This window comes from Pomacea canaliculata, linkage group LG10 (assembly GCF_003073045.1).
Source record: "Pomacea canaliculata isolate SZHN2017 linkage group LG10, ASM307304v1, whole genome shotgun sequence".
Lineage (NCBI taxonomy): Eukaryota > Metazoa > Mollusca > Gastropoda > Architaenioglossa > Ampullariidae > Pomacea > Pomacea canaliculata.
Window position 1 is genome coordinate 26,390,587 of NC_037599.1, and position 17,863 is coordinate 26,408,449.

The window sequence follows — 17,863 nt, forward strand, 5'->3', positions numbered from 1 at the left end:
TACTTCTTCGAGAACCTACAGGCTTAGTTATTCTGACATCCTAACAGTTCTTGCGACATTTCTAGACATCAGATCTGATATATAGCCTTCACGACATTGACTTTTATCTTATATATAATTGACAAAACCTTTTGTTTTCTTCTCGTGTCTTAGTGCAGTGATGTCTATACCGGCTTCTCCTTACTTTCTGTTGTGACATCACTGACATCCTGTCTCCACGAGCTCCGCTTTTTAGAGGTCTCTTATGATCTCCATTAGATAGAGGTTGTGTATCCTTATCTCGAGTGCCACTTTGTGGAGATGTCTGATTCATTTCTTCATGTCCATCTGACTGAATTGGCGAGTGGCTACCAAGAACGTCTTGTGTCTTATCATTTCCTGTTATATCTCCATTAGATAGAGGTTGTGTATCCTTATCACGAAGACCACTTTGTAGAGATGTCTGATTTATTTCTTCTTCATGTCCATCTGACTGAATTGGCGAGTGACCACCAAGAACGTCTTGTTCTTGCGATGGCTTTTGATTCGTGTCTACAGTTTCTTCTTGAATCATGACCATGTCCTGATCACTAAGGTTTCCACAAGGGTTTTGGTCCATTTCACCATCTTGATATGGTATCATTGGAGTCCTTTCACTAGCAACCTCTACTTCCTCGCATGGTCTGCAAATTAGCCAAAAATAAGAACAAATCATCCAAATAAACTAATGAAAGAAGTGAGGAAAAAGAATATTGTTTTAATGGTAGAGAATATGTCTTTGCTGCTGAGAGAGAAAAGCGCTTCCAATTAAAGGCAATTTCGGCTATAAAAAAAGAGTCGGGGTCTGGGGAATGGAGAGGTAGAGGAGAGAAGGAATTAAAGTAGGCGTGGAAGGCGTGGAAGGCGTGGAAGGCGTTTCTGTTGTTCGTCCTTACTTTTATGCCTCAGGAGGCCTGCTAACACAGCACTGGTGTTAAACGTTTTATCTTATAAATGTTGTTTTGGAGTTTTGAAAGCTTGGGATTATTTTCTTTTATTTATAACCAAACATTTAGATTATCCTCATCCTCATCACTCCCTGAAATGACACCAGCTGGACCTTCAGCAAGTTCTGGTACCTAGCATTTTGTCTAAGTTTACTTCTTACAGAGATTTTCTTGCCGCTCATGCAGGATTTTATTGTTAACTATCTTTTGGAGGCCTTCGAGGTTCCAGAGTACTGAATACTGTATAATACAGTCAAATGCTGAAATGCTGTACAATGCAGCCACCGTGTACTGCAGAAATCGGCATGTGCTTGTAAGGTTAATTTTCTGATTGGTTGATTGTTTGACTGATGGATATCTGGCAGAGATCTATTCTTATGAAATAAACATGAGACACAAATAGAGAAGGGGGTAGAAAAAAGGAGGCAAGCTCTGATTGTTACCTTGTATTTATATGTGATGCCTTTTTTTTCAGGGCAAGAATCACAATGATCAAACTCAGAGGGATGCACATGACAATGACAATGACGATGACAATGGCCGCTGTTATAAAGCCACTGACGGAGGATTTATCTGAAACCGAAGTCAAAGGCTTAATCAACTTTTTATTTATTTTAAATTTTGTCATAGAGTGTGAAAAAGTATCTATATTTTGTCTCACTAAAAGTATATTGCATGTAAAGGACACAGTTAAAATATTAAAATTATTTAAAGTGCACAGCACTGTTTTCATTAAAAGGCATTTTTCTTAACAGATCATATCTACTTGTTGATCAACCTCTAATAGGTGTAATGATAATTATGAATTTGCACTAGCACCTAACACATTATTTATTATAAAATTATTTGATATAAAGTGTCTGATACAGTCACTGAGGATAGATCAACCTGTAACATAATGACTAACAAAAAATAGATTTTTGTTCACCTGGCATGATGAGAAATTCACAGGGCTCAAAACCACTGCTAACAGTACCGGTCACATTACAAGCATATGTTCCGCTGTGATTGTGTGATGCCTGTGGCACACTGATGATAACAAGATCCGTAACGGTGTTGTTAAACTGGTATCCAAAAGCTGTGGTACAGGTCAGATTATCTCTTAGCCAGGTGCAGTTTGCGATGACTGCAGCTAATGTAACACAAAAGTTGGTGTTCAGTAAACAACAAGATGGAGAAAGGATATCTAGGTGACTAAGAAAGGCCCTATGGAAGAGGACACAAACACTCGACAGATTTTTTTTCTCACACTGTCATGCCTCTCATCCTCTTCATACATGATGACAGAATGACAAAGCACATAATAAATGGACATTTTTTTGTGAGCTCCCTAGTATATTACAACTGAAAGCCATTCCTTTCTTAACTGATAAACGTGGAGCTTTTCAAAAACAGAATTCCTAATTAAATTTTAATGAATTGAGGCAATTTTAATAACAATAATGAAGCCCTTTTATCAAACAGCATCACAACCAAAGCAGGTCGTATTTTCTGCGCTGACCAACAGTAATAAAGAAATGACATTAAATACATTAGCTAACAATAACATGCTATAATACTCCAAAACACACTTAGCCACACAGGTTAAAGAATACACAGCAAATGAGTATTACAGTCAGAAATTAGGTATAAATAAACATTTAACTAATAAAATAAAATGAGTGGTGTTGATGGGTCATGATCAAATGACAAAAATTCACAGTGAAAGATCAAACATAGTAATTTTAATCATATCATGTTTGAATAAATATCTTTCAGTGAGCATGTCAATAAAGCCTTTGAAGAGCAAATGTAGTACAAAAGAGAATTCTTTTGTCTTAAAGTACAGAAGCAGAAAATTCATTTTCTATATGTGACTGTTTTCAAATGAGGAATAAGTAGAACATGAGAGCGAGATTGCAAACAGAGATTACATGAAGAATGCAGACATAAAAGAAATCAGAAAAATAGACAGTGGAGACACCAGTTAAGAATCCATTGCAAAGAGCTGGGAGCTTATAGTCAATTTTTGCTTTAATTGGTTTCCAGTAAAGAGTGTACCAAAGTGGTGTGGCATGTTAGGAGTTGTGAACCGGAAGAAGAAGAAGATGAGCTCTGGAGTTAAGTAGTTTGTGAATTAAGTCTTGTGGACAATATGCAGCAAGAAAGGTAGTCTAATCTGCGGAATCTTCAGTAAGCAGACTGACAGCCTGACTTGTCTTGCCATAGCTTAATTAAGGGAAAAGCTGAAAGGTTGGGTGTGATAGGGGGGTCAGATGGCTCTTGTCAGGTCCTCAGGTTTGTCTTATACTGTATTTGTAATTTGTGATTGTATTCTGTCAACATTACCTTTTCTGTCTGCATCACTAAGACGGACCACTGTGAAGTTCCTTTTAGTCATATTAACATCAACACTAAATTTGCATGTTAGTGCTGTAGGTTTGGCCTCTTCAACACTTGAGATATGACAAGTTGAGGTCACTGCTTAAATAGAAAAAGAGCAGAGAACTGTGATAATTTACAAACACTTTATAAATTCTACAGTTACAAAGCTTAACAGCTCCTTCAGAAACATATTATCTTTCCTAAATGCATAACTGTTGTAGATACTCTTTTATTTATGCAACCTTAATCTCAGCCTAAAGGGCAACAACTACTAAACCATTAAATTTGTCTTATCCTGTAATGTGCTTTATCATGTATTATCATGTGCCCTGAAGTATGTTTACCTACGTCATGCTGTTTGATGTTATTACTTGTTGTCTACAAAGTTAATAATATAACTTGTTAGTTGATGAAAATATAAATTACTGATTTGTTATTTTTTGTTTTGAGTGAATGAATAATTTTGATATTTTTTGTGGCTTTGTATTAATGATGAGCTCTTGCTGTGAATATTTTTTGTAAAGGATCAATAAAGCATCGTCATTGTTATTGCTCATCAGTTAACTGAGATCGATAGTAACATCCTTGATGAAGGAGGTATATATTATTCTGTTCAATATCTTGCATCCGTAATAGCTCTCTGTCCTAAAAGATATAATTTGATGAAATTTAAAAAATTAATTAATAATTATTATTTTGATACGTGCCATCGTTTTTCTCAGGTGTGACAGTGCAGTTGTCATAATGAAGAAATCCATTGTCTGAAATATGACAGCTGTATGCCCCTTCTTGACTCTCCAAGGCCATAGGGATCTTGAGAGTGAGGTAGTCGGACACTCTGCCATCAAACTCGTAGCCATGGGTGGTGTTGCAAGTCAAATTGTCTCCCTTCCATTCACAAGCCATGATAACTTCTGATGCAGGTAGCACATAAAAATTTGAAAGATTATGAAGAGAAAGGAGATACATAATCTAAACTATTTTTAGTCCAGAGTCTTCTGATGAAGGCTAATGTTCTGAGATCAATTATTCACTTTTTTCTGAAAGGTGGTGCATATATTTTATTCTGAGTATGACAAATTAGACGGAGTGAAATTTTAGAAGTTGATTAGCAGGTGCACTGAATACCTCTTTCACAATTCATTATGAAAATAGCAAAAGTAGCTTCAGTCATCATAAATGTGAAGTAAGGTGTCAGAGATCATGCTTATCTTTGGGCAAGGTTATTTGTAAGCTCAATGCCCATCTATCCCCCTTGCTGCTTTACCTTCTCCAACCCCCTAAGGGGTCAGGTATCCACTTCACAGTTGGTCTACTGGTAAATGATGGTTACATTACATGACTAGTATGAGTGCCTTAGGGTTCGGACAACACTACTCTAACAAGGCTACATGCTTATTAAACATTAGAATGCCATAAATTGAAGCTGAATTTATCTCTTATTTAAAAAACAGTCACCAGCAATTAATCCATGAAAATATTTTTCAAATACAAATATTATGACTTCCCACACAAACACACACATACACATAATGAAACACAAACTTTGGTGGAATAATGGAAGGATGTATACATATATATAGAGAGATAGAGTGCATTAATCTGTATTTCAAATTAAAGGAATGCATATCTGTTTACAGATATTGCACCTAAAGCAAAGGCATCATAAATCTGAAAAGGCCTCTGGTTAATATTATTTTTCAGTTGATAGATTATGTAATAAGAACCCTTAAAATGTTTATAAAACAAAAGAAGCACCATTACGAATCACAGTACCTGTTAAGCCAGTTCTAGAGTAATGGTAGACAGTGAAGTTCATTCTTGTTTTGTTGAGGTCTTCTGGGTAGTAACATGTTAGCGACGTTCTCGTGTTTGATTCCATCGATGAAATTAGGCACATTGTTTTCCCCACTGAGCATAGTAAAATATTTTGCAACAGCTTCATTAAATCTTAAACTTTCCTTTTACCGAACTCACCATTTATAGTTAAAAGATTTGAAGTGGAATGTCTTAAGAATGTTGCTGATCAAGCCAAGCAAACACTTACCATTAAAATGTTTACAAACATAGAACTAACAAGTGCATGTGCTTTTCTTCAGCATGTGGTAAGCAATAAATTAAGGGTGTGGGCCAGTTCATGGTGCGTGTTTGCATTTATATGAAAATAAGTACCGATGTAATACAAGTTGATTTCTATTGCAAGTTCTTCAACTATGATTTGATTGTTAAGCTTTTATTTGAGCAGAGATTTTCACCTATATGATTCTTCTATTTTATTATGGAAAATCTTGAAAAAAATAGAAATATGAAAGAGAGCCAGAGATTTTTTCGCTTTCATTCCTAATCAGTTAGTATGGAAAATACTGATGTAAAATATGGATTTGAGACACAAAGAACTGAAGAATTTACCCTGGAAAAAGAAATTTCTTCTGGAGAGGTAATAATGACTGAGTCAAGATTATTCAAGTGAATAATTGCCTGTACTCCACATATGATGTAATGTAGTAATGATTGACTCATATGCAGGCACCTGATGGGCTCTTTATGTTCATTTTTTTCATTTGAGCATCTCATTTGGAGAAATAAGGATTAATGGGATGGGAAGATGAAATTCCAAGTTAAGGTAAGCGAAACATAAAATGCCTGGGTGATGACCTATTTTCCTGACTGTGCAGGAAGCAGGGAAGGGGGAGAAAACAGAATCTGTCTAAAGGGGAGGTAAAAATAATGGTATTGCAAATCACTGCATATAAACCCTTCAGTTACTAATTTGCTCACCTCTCTCCTTCACTCCACTATCATTTATTTTCTCTCAGGTCATCCTCCTAAATTATGATGTCAAAATTAGCTCCGCATAGAAGATTTTTATTTGTAACTACTGATAAAATTTTAAAATGTGGAGAATAAACTACCACAATGGCTTCCATTTATAAGGTAATAACAGCCCGCCTAATTCCATTTAATGATCTCACCAGATAGCACATTTTTTAAGGAATGGTTTTATAATGCTTGCAAAATAACATGGAAAGTAGATATTTTAGCATATCTTACCTACTTTTACCCTGAATTCACATGGCTTGAAATTTTCAGGTCTTATGTTTACAAGGTGACATGTGTATCTTCCAATGTGTTCTGAAGAAGCTTGTGGAAACTCTAAGGAGAATGTATTAGATACCCGTATTATGTCATTGTATTTGTATCCAGGTCTGTTGGTAGAACACTTCGTTTTTCCTGAGAACCATCCGCAGTCCAAAATATTATCGCAATTGACATGAAACATAAATATGTCTAAGTTTCAAATGTGCGCTCATCATTCAGCTTAATAACAGATGAGAAATGGAAATTTCCAAACAATTAATCTTTGAAGTCATTAAAAGTTTTCGGTAAGGATTTATCTGCACAGATATTTTACTATTTCAAAAAGCATGGAATATAATGAACTGCAGAGAGAAATAACTGCTAAAAATGCATCTACACACCTGATTATTTTTTCTTTCGCCGTCATTACTCTCAAAAGAAGAACCAAATAAATACTTTTTTCTGCGATTACATTATAGGACTGATCGGCAGACTGATGACTTCTGTCAATGGCAATGGTTAACCAAGTGAATTATTCACACAGTTGTGTCTATCTAAAGTCACTATTAAATTACAATATCACAACAAATATTATTAGTCAATATAATAAAGCATCATGAGTAATTATACATAGTTATATAAAACGAGAAAACTTAGTAATGCAATTGTCTAAAATGATAAAATACTAGTACACTAGTTCTGAGATCTCTGACAAATAGTATTGAATTCTTGTGGTGGTGCAATAATTAGTGTTAGAAAAATTGTTCATTGATAAGTAAATTTCACTTATTGCTTGAGTTTGTAAGTTCAAGTAGCCTATATTCAGAGTTATAAATTGAATATCTTTTTGGGCAGATTGGCATTCAAGCTTTTCAGTATTGTTAAATATACACTTACACTATAAATATTACATTTAGGTTTACAGTCACATGTATACGTTAATAAGACAATTGATACTGATTAGAATTATGTACAAAAGAAATATTTAAAGAAGTGGATAGATATATCTATGAAGCATGGAAAATCACTATATAACCAAAGGAAATCTTTTATTTCTTCAAATGTATAAGTACATGTTGTTTCATTTGGTCGGTCTCTATATGCTGTGAAAGTAAGGTAACCGTCTCTGTCTTACTATATGATATTAGACTTCGCATATATAGGATCCTATGAATATTCTATTGTTATATGCTTTGTGCCTTTGTGTGTGCTTGGAGAGGAAAGGGACTTAAAATTAAGGATGCATTTGTGTGTTATAGTGTTTTGTCTAATTTGTATAGACGGTGTAATATTCTATTAGGCTCTTTAGCAATGTACGCTCTCACTCATATTAAGTTCTTATATTTTTTATAAATTCAATTTCATATGTAGGTTTTACTCTTTGGATTATCATTCTAATGTACATAGTTACGAGTTACTTTCTTATATTGATATCAGCCAGGGGTCATTCACTGTATGTCCTACATCTTGTCTGAAAGAGACTATTATCTTTTATACGTATAGTCATAACTAGTCTCTATCCAGTCTCGTCTAACATGCCGATTTCTAGAACTACTTCGTTCGTCTGAGGATCGACAATGTTCACGCTGTAGATACACTATTAATTACTGTAAAGAATCTTACTGAATAAATAGATATTTAGTTATCTCGCATTCAGAGTCTATATTCATACTATTGGGTTCTGTTGAGTGTGTAGGAAATAATGGTAGTAGAATCTTTTCATGCATGGACCTTAACTCTCATTAATGTTCTCGTTACAACATACTATGTTTAGATATTTGCTATTGTGATACAATACTAGTTGTTATATATATCTCTTGATATTGAGAATATTAATGGAATTATATCATCACGAGATTCCCATTATATTATAAATAGTAGCTGATCTATACTGTTACTGATTAATCATCATTCTACGCTTATCGATATAAAAAGCGTCTCCTATTCTTGTTATTTTTCTATGTCAGCTACTAGTCTTATATACTTAGTTAGTATCTGAGCTTGTACAGTTACTAATAGTTGACATATCGTTTTATCTTCTATTGGAGTTGTGATCTGTATCGGTACTACCTTTTTCCCTTCTTTGTGATAATCGCATGTTGTAGATATTAGCTCCATGGTCCAGCCATTCTATATGTTTACCGATCACGTTCAGTCATAGACTTATCTATATTACTTGATAATTTTTGATTACTTTATAGCACGCAAGATATGTAACTGTTTTCGCAAGATTTCTGACTCAATACGCATGTCACACTTCAGTCGTGTGATCTGCACAAATTAACTGATAGCGCTTTTTTAAAGTTATTTATGCTGCAGATAGACTAATATCACCTGATATATTTATTTGTCATAAGAAAACGTATACGGGTTTTTTGATGGCTTACATACCATTATGACTTAATTGTGTTGTCTTTGAAATTTTATCCTAAGCTTTTGACTGTAACTGTGCAAGTATTCAAATGTGTTCTAATTTGATTATGCGATTTATTATGAATTTATACATTAGATTTTATATATTTGTGATACATTGTTCTACCTGCATGACTACTCTACACCAATGACTACATAAACTGTATTAGTGTGATTATAGTCATTGAAAGTATCTTCTTGTTTCTCTGTAGATGTATGAACTTTCTCCATCCTTCTGTTTATCCTTATATACTCTTTGTGAGATTTATGCTTTGTCTTTATACTTGTCTGCATAGCTATTTCTCCTTACCCCTTCTGTCTGTCTAGGTACTCGGCCGAGTAGGCGTGTGCGCATATCGAAAGAAAAATTCTGCCCCCCTCCCCCACACTCACAAAAATGCCATGTATTTCATTATTTCATTAGTTAGTCACGTCTGAAATTGATGCTTAAAACATCACTTTCTTAGTTTTGTGCTGCGTGCAAAGAGTTATCGTTCCTTCGATTGAGGGATTTGCCAAGTCATTGCTCAATAGATATGTGCAGGACAGCAGTCTTATGAAACATGTTGATTATATATATCTTTTTAATATTTTTAATTTTTGAGAACTTCGTTCTCATGGCAACAGAAATTGAGAAGGGTCAATAATTTTGAGGAGGACATACAACTTCGCAATATATGCTTAGTGAGCATAGAATGTTCTTCTTTAGGGTTCTTTTAGTTTGATGTCTTGACGAACTGTAATCGGAACAGAGTCCTCCGCTTGCCAAGTCTTTGCTGTCTCTAGTGATTTAGTGCCTTTGCCAAGACTCGCAAGATAGAGCAATTGTGTTCCCTCTTATGGTTATTTACAGAAATGCTTTGGAATCATCAAGAAAATCAATAATGCATGGCTCCGAATCTTGTTTAATCGTTCATTCTAATGTAGCTCATAAATACTAAGAGCTAGGCTGATTCACAGTATGATTGCGGCGGTCACTATCTCTGCTCAACTCACCACAGTGATGCTTTATTAGACCACAAGACTGTCACGGGACCGTATTCTGATACAAATGACAGTTTTTGCAAAAGTTTACAACCAAGCTTATCCACCGAACCATTGATCACACAACAAATAACATAGAAATAGAAATGAAATTAATTAAAAAATAAAATCTGTTTAATAATGAATATAGCTAATTGTCAACATAGTGATATAAATTCTATGCGAACTTATCTTACAAACTCTATAGTGCTTAGCAGTAGCAAATGTCATTCTTGGAGGCTAATGCAGTTCCAATACTTTACTGACTCAGCTGTTAGAGGATGAGATGTCCAAGCACCAAACAGACGATTACAATAAAGTAAATTCAAGAACGCAGCACGAATGTCTGCAGCGCTCAGAAGTAATTCACATCGTCCGCCGTCAAGTCTACAACTACCTCTTCCAGTCTGCTGGCTGTCAGCCGCTGAAAAAGTAATGTTGATTGACTTTCCTCTTTTAAAGTTGGTAGAGAATTATTCACTTCTCCACACCCACTTAGTCGTCTTCTCTTTTCTCATTCTCTTTCTTCTTCTCACCGAAACTATCATAAGTAACATCGCTCCATCCTTCTTTTGATTCAGTCTTTTTATTTGATCCGACTTGTCTATTAATGTGTGACAAGACTTATCCTACCTGGTGGGCATTTTTGTCCACCTACGCCTCACGGCAAGTGACTATCCAATGTTGTCTTCCTTTAACTTCACTCTTCAGACGATATACATCAGTAAACCCCGATTACATTGCGAACTACAATGTTTGCTGTATTGTCTGCTTTAAAATAATGTTAGTAGAAAAAGTGGTTTTATACCCAAGAACTCCCCCCAACGACAGAGGTTATGATAACAGAATAGTGTCCAAAGAATGCCCCTTATAAAATTTAAATCCTTTTTCGAGATTGTGTCCCCAGATTTGATTATAATTATAAAGTAAGAACCTACTTTTCTGTCCCCAGAAAAGACGTCGTTTTTCCTTCTGGCTGCTCATACAAAATATTGGATGCTTCATGCCTCCCCCAAATCAGAAACCGAAAATGTAATGAAGTAGAGGTCGAATATGTAAAAATCAGATTATAGGTTTTAGTGTGAGGAACACTGATGTGAGAAAGGACTAAGTGTAGCAACTTGACCATTTCTGGTCCCTTGGTTGGTGAATGTGTGGTTGTACAACTCCAAGCTGATCCAACTTACAAGCATCTAGACCCACACTGCTATGACACTTTTCCTCATCCCAAGTCAACCAAAGTCAATACAAGGTGAAGGGAGAAAGGTCTGTCATAGAGGAGTTCTTTGGAACCCGTAAAAGAAAGTGAAATATGTGTCAGCATAACAACGTCCAGATCCAAAACTGCTCGAAGGTGTACCGACGGGTTATGGTGAAAACCAGAGAGTAACCATGTATAGACCGTAGGTCTAGTACGCATTATCCTCCTATACTCCACCTAAATATCCGAGATCATTTGTCAATGGGGACGAATCATAACAAAAAAGCTAAGAACTATCATACATGAGACCAAACCATAGAATGCCTCTTAGATAATGAAATGACATTAAAACATTGACCGACTAAATTAAGCATAAAAAACCAATAGAAAGAATTCAAACTTATTAAGAGTTAAAAATATATCATAAGACGTATGAGTAAAAAAAGAGTAAAGATATATGCTAGAGCAATAAACTAGTGACCACACTAAGTATAGATACATGCAATACTTAAAAGGAGTCTACTATTGATGTTTTTGCGTGAATAGAACTTTATACTATTAATAAGAAAGATTCAGTCTGTGAACATTAGCATAACTTACTTCCGGTAAAACGTGTAATAGTAGTAATCCATACAGCATAAAACAGGTTGTCATAACACAAGAACTACACGTAGAAAATCCAAGACAAGTTTTGTTCTGTACCTGATATAAGCTGCAAGTGTTTTCAATGCCCATAAGTGTGGAATCTACCAAATGTAAGTAGAGTGAAAGAAAGGTGAGCTTGGTATTAGTGGAATGAGGCTCAATAATAGGGCATAACAAAACAGAATCCACGATGCTATATTTCATACTTCGTTACGACGTGTTATGTGTACTTAAGATGCAGTTGTTAGGTTATCAATAATGGGTTTTCATGTCATACATCATACATGATGAGAAACCTAGTGTGTGAGTAACCTAAAGAGGGAAAAGTGTTTACCGCAAAATTCCTAAATATTTAAACAGACATATGCACCCTGCGTCACTGCCAATGAAACGGAGTTGGTCTGGCCAGAGGTCTGCGAACTGCTGATTAGAGCGCATAACTGGCGGTTTTCGTCATCATTTCTACTGAAAATAGCGTGACCCGTTGTTAGTAGAAAGAGAGAAAAGTAGATTTTATGCTATTCTAATAATTTCTTCGTAGAAAATAGAATTTCTTCACACCTTTATAAGTATTCATTAAAAAAAACAGAAAAAAAAAAAAAGACAGGCGTGTTATACGACTAGGTCCGATGCGTAGGCGATCTGCTAGTTCAGCTAATCAGTAAGAACGGGAATGTATGTACTTAATCTAATGCACTAAAGTAAGAGTAAATCTCGTGGATGATTACTACCGTCGACTATATTGAAAATGAACAAACCATTGTAGGTCGATAATTTTGTGAAAACTATATTGTCCATGATGTTTATTAATACAAAAATGATAAAAGTCTTCCATCCGTGTGCATGTCAATCTTAATGTCTATACATCGTGTTTTGGAGTGTGTTTTTGTCATTATAGTATTTTATGTAACGATTGGTGTGTACACTCTTAGCTAATTAAATATTTTTGTGGTTCAGAGTTTTAAACAACATATGAGACTACAAAATATTGTGCCATCATACACTTAAAGTCCGCATATAATTATAACCGTGAATGTTGGTTGAACTTACCCGTTAATTGAATCAGTGGTTTGTCTCTAGCCATGATATAGTAGGGAATACGTTCATACAGGGTATATTAACAAGATTTGTGTGATGTGTGGGCTTTGGTGAGAGAGTGAAGGATGCTGACAGGCCTATCCTGTGCAATGTGTATGCAATACATCCTTTGTTTTAATTGACATTCTTTTATTTCTTTTTTTCAAAATCTTATTCGATAGAACGATTGTGTGATATGAGCGTGAAATGAAAGCCAAAAGAGACTGAATGACCCTTACCCTGTGAATGTAAGAAAACGGGAATTACCTGCTTTGTAGGATTGAAGATTTACTATCACGATTTTTTGATCATAGTAGGATGAATTGATTTGAAAAAATTGTGTATTTACATAACGAAAGCAAAGCTTTCTTATTTTTAACATATGGTGGGGAAGCGAGGCACAATTACGGTGCACATTGTTGACTGGAACACTTAAAAGGAGGTGCATTAATGTAAATACATATTGAAGATGATTAATATAATTAGCTTATACAATAATTAGTGTGGGGGAGGGGTTATTTTGGTTAATATCTTATTCCTAATAGGCAGTTCAGGTCATAATGAAGAATGATATTGCTAGGATACAAATTCAAGGTTTAAAATGGAAAAAAACTAGGTCAAGTCATTTAGTCCTCAGAAAATCCTTAAGGAAGTCAGTAGGAAAAAAAATGTAATTGAGGTTAATAAAAGCTGGAAAATAGTAATATGAGTAGTGAAGTTTCGAAAATTATTATTATCTACGATATTAAATTTTGTAATAATATCAATTTACGAATAGGTATTTTAAGAAAAGCGTTTAAGACATTATTATACATTTTAACTTTTTGCTAAATTGATTTGAGTTTAGTAGGAAATTTTACATATAAATATGTAGTTATGCATTTCTCTCGTAATTTTATGAATATTACGAGGTTCAGATGGAATCCTATATAATTGGTAATAAATGAATTTTGCGTTTGTTTTGTTTTGTTTTTTTTAATTAATATCGATAGTTTACTAACTTCGTACTAATGTCAAAGACTGAAAGTTATTTTCAATAGGAGAAAGTTGTGTAAAGTGCCTTTATTGAATGAATTAGAAATAGATAATATAGAGACGCGTCCGTAGGCGGATTTAAAAGAACAAAAAGACGATATGTAAGATTAAGTCCTATTAATGTATATAAGAAATCGCTACCATAAAAAAGGTTTGTGTCTTGAATTGAAAATTAAAATCCATTTGACCATTGACCACGAAATGTAAATAACAAATTACATTGCAGTATGTAGAAGAATTGTGCCAATTTATATTCTTTCAGGACCGAATTATGAAGACATAAGACAATATTTTTAAAGCAATGCTCTAAAGAGTTTTTGTTTCCAAAGAACTATTATAGTGTTAGTAACCGGCAGACTCAGAAAAATTACGTTTCCTAGTTTCATAATACAACGTGACCACGACATATAATTGAAGGAATAATCTGTTAACTTGACAATTGAGTGATGTGTGGACAATGAAGATTTAACTAATGACTAAAACTGTGACAAGAATAGATATGAGATTAAAGATGATTGTTAGTGATCACTAATAAACTGATGCTGAATGATTGTGTGTATTATATGGTTAGAAACTGTAGTAGTGCTAATGATATAAGATTATCATGGTAGTACAATGTCACTTGTGATGTTGTGTATATACATGGAATGATATAAATTCAAAGAATTCAAAAGTCAAGTGACAGAGACAGACATAAAAGCGACGACGAACATAAACGATACCTATATGATACACATATGGAAACGATCCCAGACAGGTTATCTTGAACCGACAGGTTGAACGGGTGAAGTGTTTGAATCTAGTACTGTTGGGGAGTCGTGATCAGGTCAATATGCAAGATGATATTAAGATGACATCTTGTATAAGAAGAAAGGTGAAAAAACAAATTTGTTAAACAGCTGGGCTGAATCCAATGCCAAAATTTATTTTCTGAAATCATAAATTAGGTCTTTTGTTACACTAAATAATTACCTAAAAAACGGAAAATATGATGGATATTTGTTTAGATGTAGAGTGCAACAATTAAAAGGAAAACATTAGATGTGGTAGATTAAAAAAGAGACAGAGTAACAATGAGTATTAAATAAACACTAGTAGAATTTAAATAGAAAGTTATCATAAGAACCGGTTGAATTAAATGTGAGAAAGAAAAAATGTGTTATCAAAGCTAGGACATATAAATATATATCCAAGATTACTTGTTCTTTACCTGCAGTAGAAATACACTTTGAATGTACTTGTTCTGTAACACTGACATAATACTAGTATCACAAGTTACACAAGCTTATGTAACGATTTTTTGATGTCTGTGTTATCGTTGCCTTATTTTGAAGCTAATTAGTTTATTATAGATTTGGTTTTAGTTTATAGGTACAAGTAGCTTTATATTTATGATTATTGTAGAATAAGTAATAGACAGTATTTGAGGCTAGATAGTGGTACTAAACCTACCTACAATAGAAATTGTATATTGAAGTGGTTATAGTATTGTGGTTTAGTTATTATGTGTGTTGTAAATAACTAGAGATGTGATGTTTTTTGTTTATTTTTCTATTTTTAATGTTTTATAATATGAGTAAAGCGACAGTGGCTTACACATTAAAATTTTAATTGTCATACTAGAGCACACTGAAATCCTGCTGCCGACGAAGGTGAACCTTGAAATGTATTCAATGAAGGAGCAAAAACAAAGGTATAACAGAAATACTCTTAACAAAAATGATAATATGATTATTTTAAAGAACATAATAACACGATAATTTTTATAATCATAAGTACTAAATCATCAAAAAAGCACCAAGAGTTTGATAACATAATTTTTTGAAAGTATTATGGTATTAAGAAAAATAAGATCAGCATCCACTGTTTCTAGGAAATACACCAAATATACGAATTAGAGAACAAGTAGACCCGAAGTATTAAATCAGAAAAATATGCTCTTGGATTGTAGAAGCGGTAGAAGGACCAGAAACGTATAATGTAGCGAGCCCTGATTGACTCGGATATGTCATAAAATGTACATAATAAGAGTTGAATGATAATTGATTTAGGATAAAATATAGTTTACGATGAGCATGAAAATTAAAAGCAAGATTAGAATAATAAATGTGTCGTTACTAGAACAAAAAATGATTTACTATTTTATTTCTAGTTGAATTCAATTTAAAGAATTGGACTGAATATGATGAACCCTAAAGTCTAATTGGTTCCATGTCAAGGTCCCGTCCTTAGTGATAACAGTGTAACTGTTTATGCATGGTGTGATGTTGGTGATGAGGTAACAGATGGAATTTACACATTTGTATGGTACATGTGTATAACAGTCTAAAATAAGATTATCAGTAATATATAAAAAGTGTTCTATGACCTTTAAGAAAAACTACCAGATATTAGGAATGGAATTAAATGCGAATTATAGATTAAAGATCTAAGATTTATACTTGATGATTTAATATTAGAAGGACAATAATTATAATATCTATTTATTCTGGATTATCTGTGTATTTAGGAATAATATGTAAATGAGATAGTAAACGTATATTTTATCTTGTTTACGTGTGTTAAATGATGTGGAAAATTATCTAGGGTATGTAGTGTATATGAATTATGTAGACTTTGAATGTGTATAATGTGAATTGCGGAATGTTATGAATACATTACATGAAATATTTTTATGTATTCGAGACTCTGTACAAACATATAGTTAAGTTATACCTTGAGTATATACACTTTTCATATTGTTTTATTGTGATCGTTAATATATTTGCGATTCCTAGTTAGCTGAGTAAAGAAGACAACGCTTTATAAAATAAGAAACATCTATGGTAAAAGATAACACCTGTAGAACACTTTTTCAAGAAGAATAAATCATTATAATATTTAGTGATTAATATTTTGTTTAAGAGGTGGAGTAGCTACTGTTAAACAATAAATTCAGCACAGAGTTCAATATAAGCCACTGGATTAGAAAATGCACTTGAAATGCCATATACAAACGATGGGTCGGCGAAGCTGCGACTTGGGATGAAGTTGGTCCACCGTGCACACTTTGTTCATTGAACACAGGATATTAGGAGATTCATTTGCAAATCCAGTTGCTCTAAGAAAAAGCATGACGTAAGCGTATTGTAAAAAACTAAATAAAGAGAAAATATCTTGAAATTAAAATTGTAATAATACTTGTGATTTATTCTCATAATATATGTATTTTGACCAACATTTAATTTGTAAGAGAAAAAAAGAATAAAATATCTGACCTCCTATAATAATAATTATACTTATACAGAGAATTAGAAAGCTTACCATGGTAAATGTGTAATGAGATTAAGCGAAACTAATGATATTCTAAAAAATGATTTACCCGTATGAGTGGATTTTTAAACAGTCCGTATGGAACAAAAAGAACTAATCGCTACATGTGATCAATTTTAAAAATTTGTTAACGAAATCCTTATATAGCACTGTACTCAATAAAAGCATAATGAAAAAACCTGATTTTATATCGTATTAACCCATAGCATGAGCATATTACTTGTAAAAGTAATACGATATGATGTTTTAATTTTAACCACTTTTTTCAAGCCAACCGGAGTCTTGATACATTCTTATGGACTCTGTTATGCACATAATTGCATCAAACTGAATGTGCGTAATAGTCTTATGAACCTAATTCACAATGATCTTTGGACATTAATTTATTAAGAACTGAATGGTACCACAATAAATTGATCCGTTTTTCACTTTTCGCCTACGAAAAGACAATTGTTTATTGAGCAGATGTAAAACGTAAATTGAAATTTATACGTCCATTTGAGCGTTCCAGAACGTATTGTGGAACTTCACGCACTCAAGTGATCTGTAAACCATTGCCAAGATAGATTGCTTTAGCACTAGTGGATGTCTAAGTAACTTTTTTTCTTAAAAGCAGAATAAACGTATTGTTAGGAAGAAGGAATAATGAAGTATTGAAGTTATTAAATGAACGAGAGAAACAAATGAGAACACGAGAGGATTAGAAGAAGAAAAGTTTTCTTATAAGGATATATAAATAAATTTGGAAGAA

General features: G+C 33.5%; 3 protein-coding genes across 8 annotated transcripts in view; all 3 read right to left on the reverse strand.

The window, feature by feature from the left end:
• Positions 1-17,863, reverse strand: part of LOC112574545 (GTPase IMAP family member 4-like) — a 283,763-nt gene that overhangs the window by 162,231 nt on the left and 103,669 nt on the right. The window lies entirely within an intron of this gene.
• LOC112574535 (GTPase IMAP family member 4-like) overlaps positions 1-17,863 on the reverse strand; it is a 287,359-nt gene that overhangs the window by 159,547 nt on the left and 109,949 nt on the right. The window lies entirely within an intron of this gene.
• The window catches only part of LOC112574527, a 36,115-nt gene that overhangs the window by 11,437 nt on the left and 6,815 nt on the right, over positions 1-17,863 (reverse strand). For 5 of the 6 annotated variants that reach the window (XM_025255657.1, XM_025255655.1, XM_025255656.1 and 2 more), the window contains exons 4-10: positions 6,381-6,587; positions 5,106-5,240; positions 4,037-4,243; positions 3,294-3,428; positions 1,894-2,097; positions 1,409-1,538; positions 185-662 (exon numbers count right to left, since the gene is read on the reverse strand). In XM_025255657.1, coding sequence (XP_025111442.1) covers positions 185-662; positions 1,409-1,538; positions 1,894-2,097; positions 3,294-3,428; positions 4,037-4,243; positions 5,106-5,240; positions 6,381-6,587 — 1,496 coding nt within the window. The remainder of the gene's footprint in view (positions 1-184; positions 663-1,408; positions 1,539-1,893; positions 2,098-3,293; positions 3,429-4,036; positions 4,244-5,105; positions 5,241-6,380; positions 6,588-17,863) is intronic. The other variant, XM_025255654.1, reaches the window with a different exon arrangement.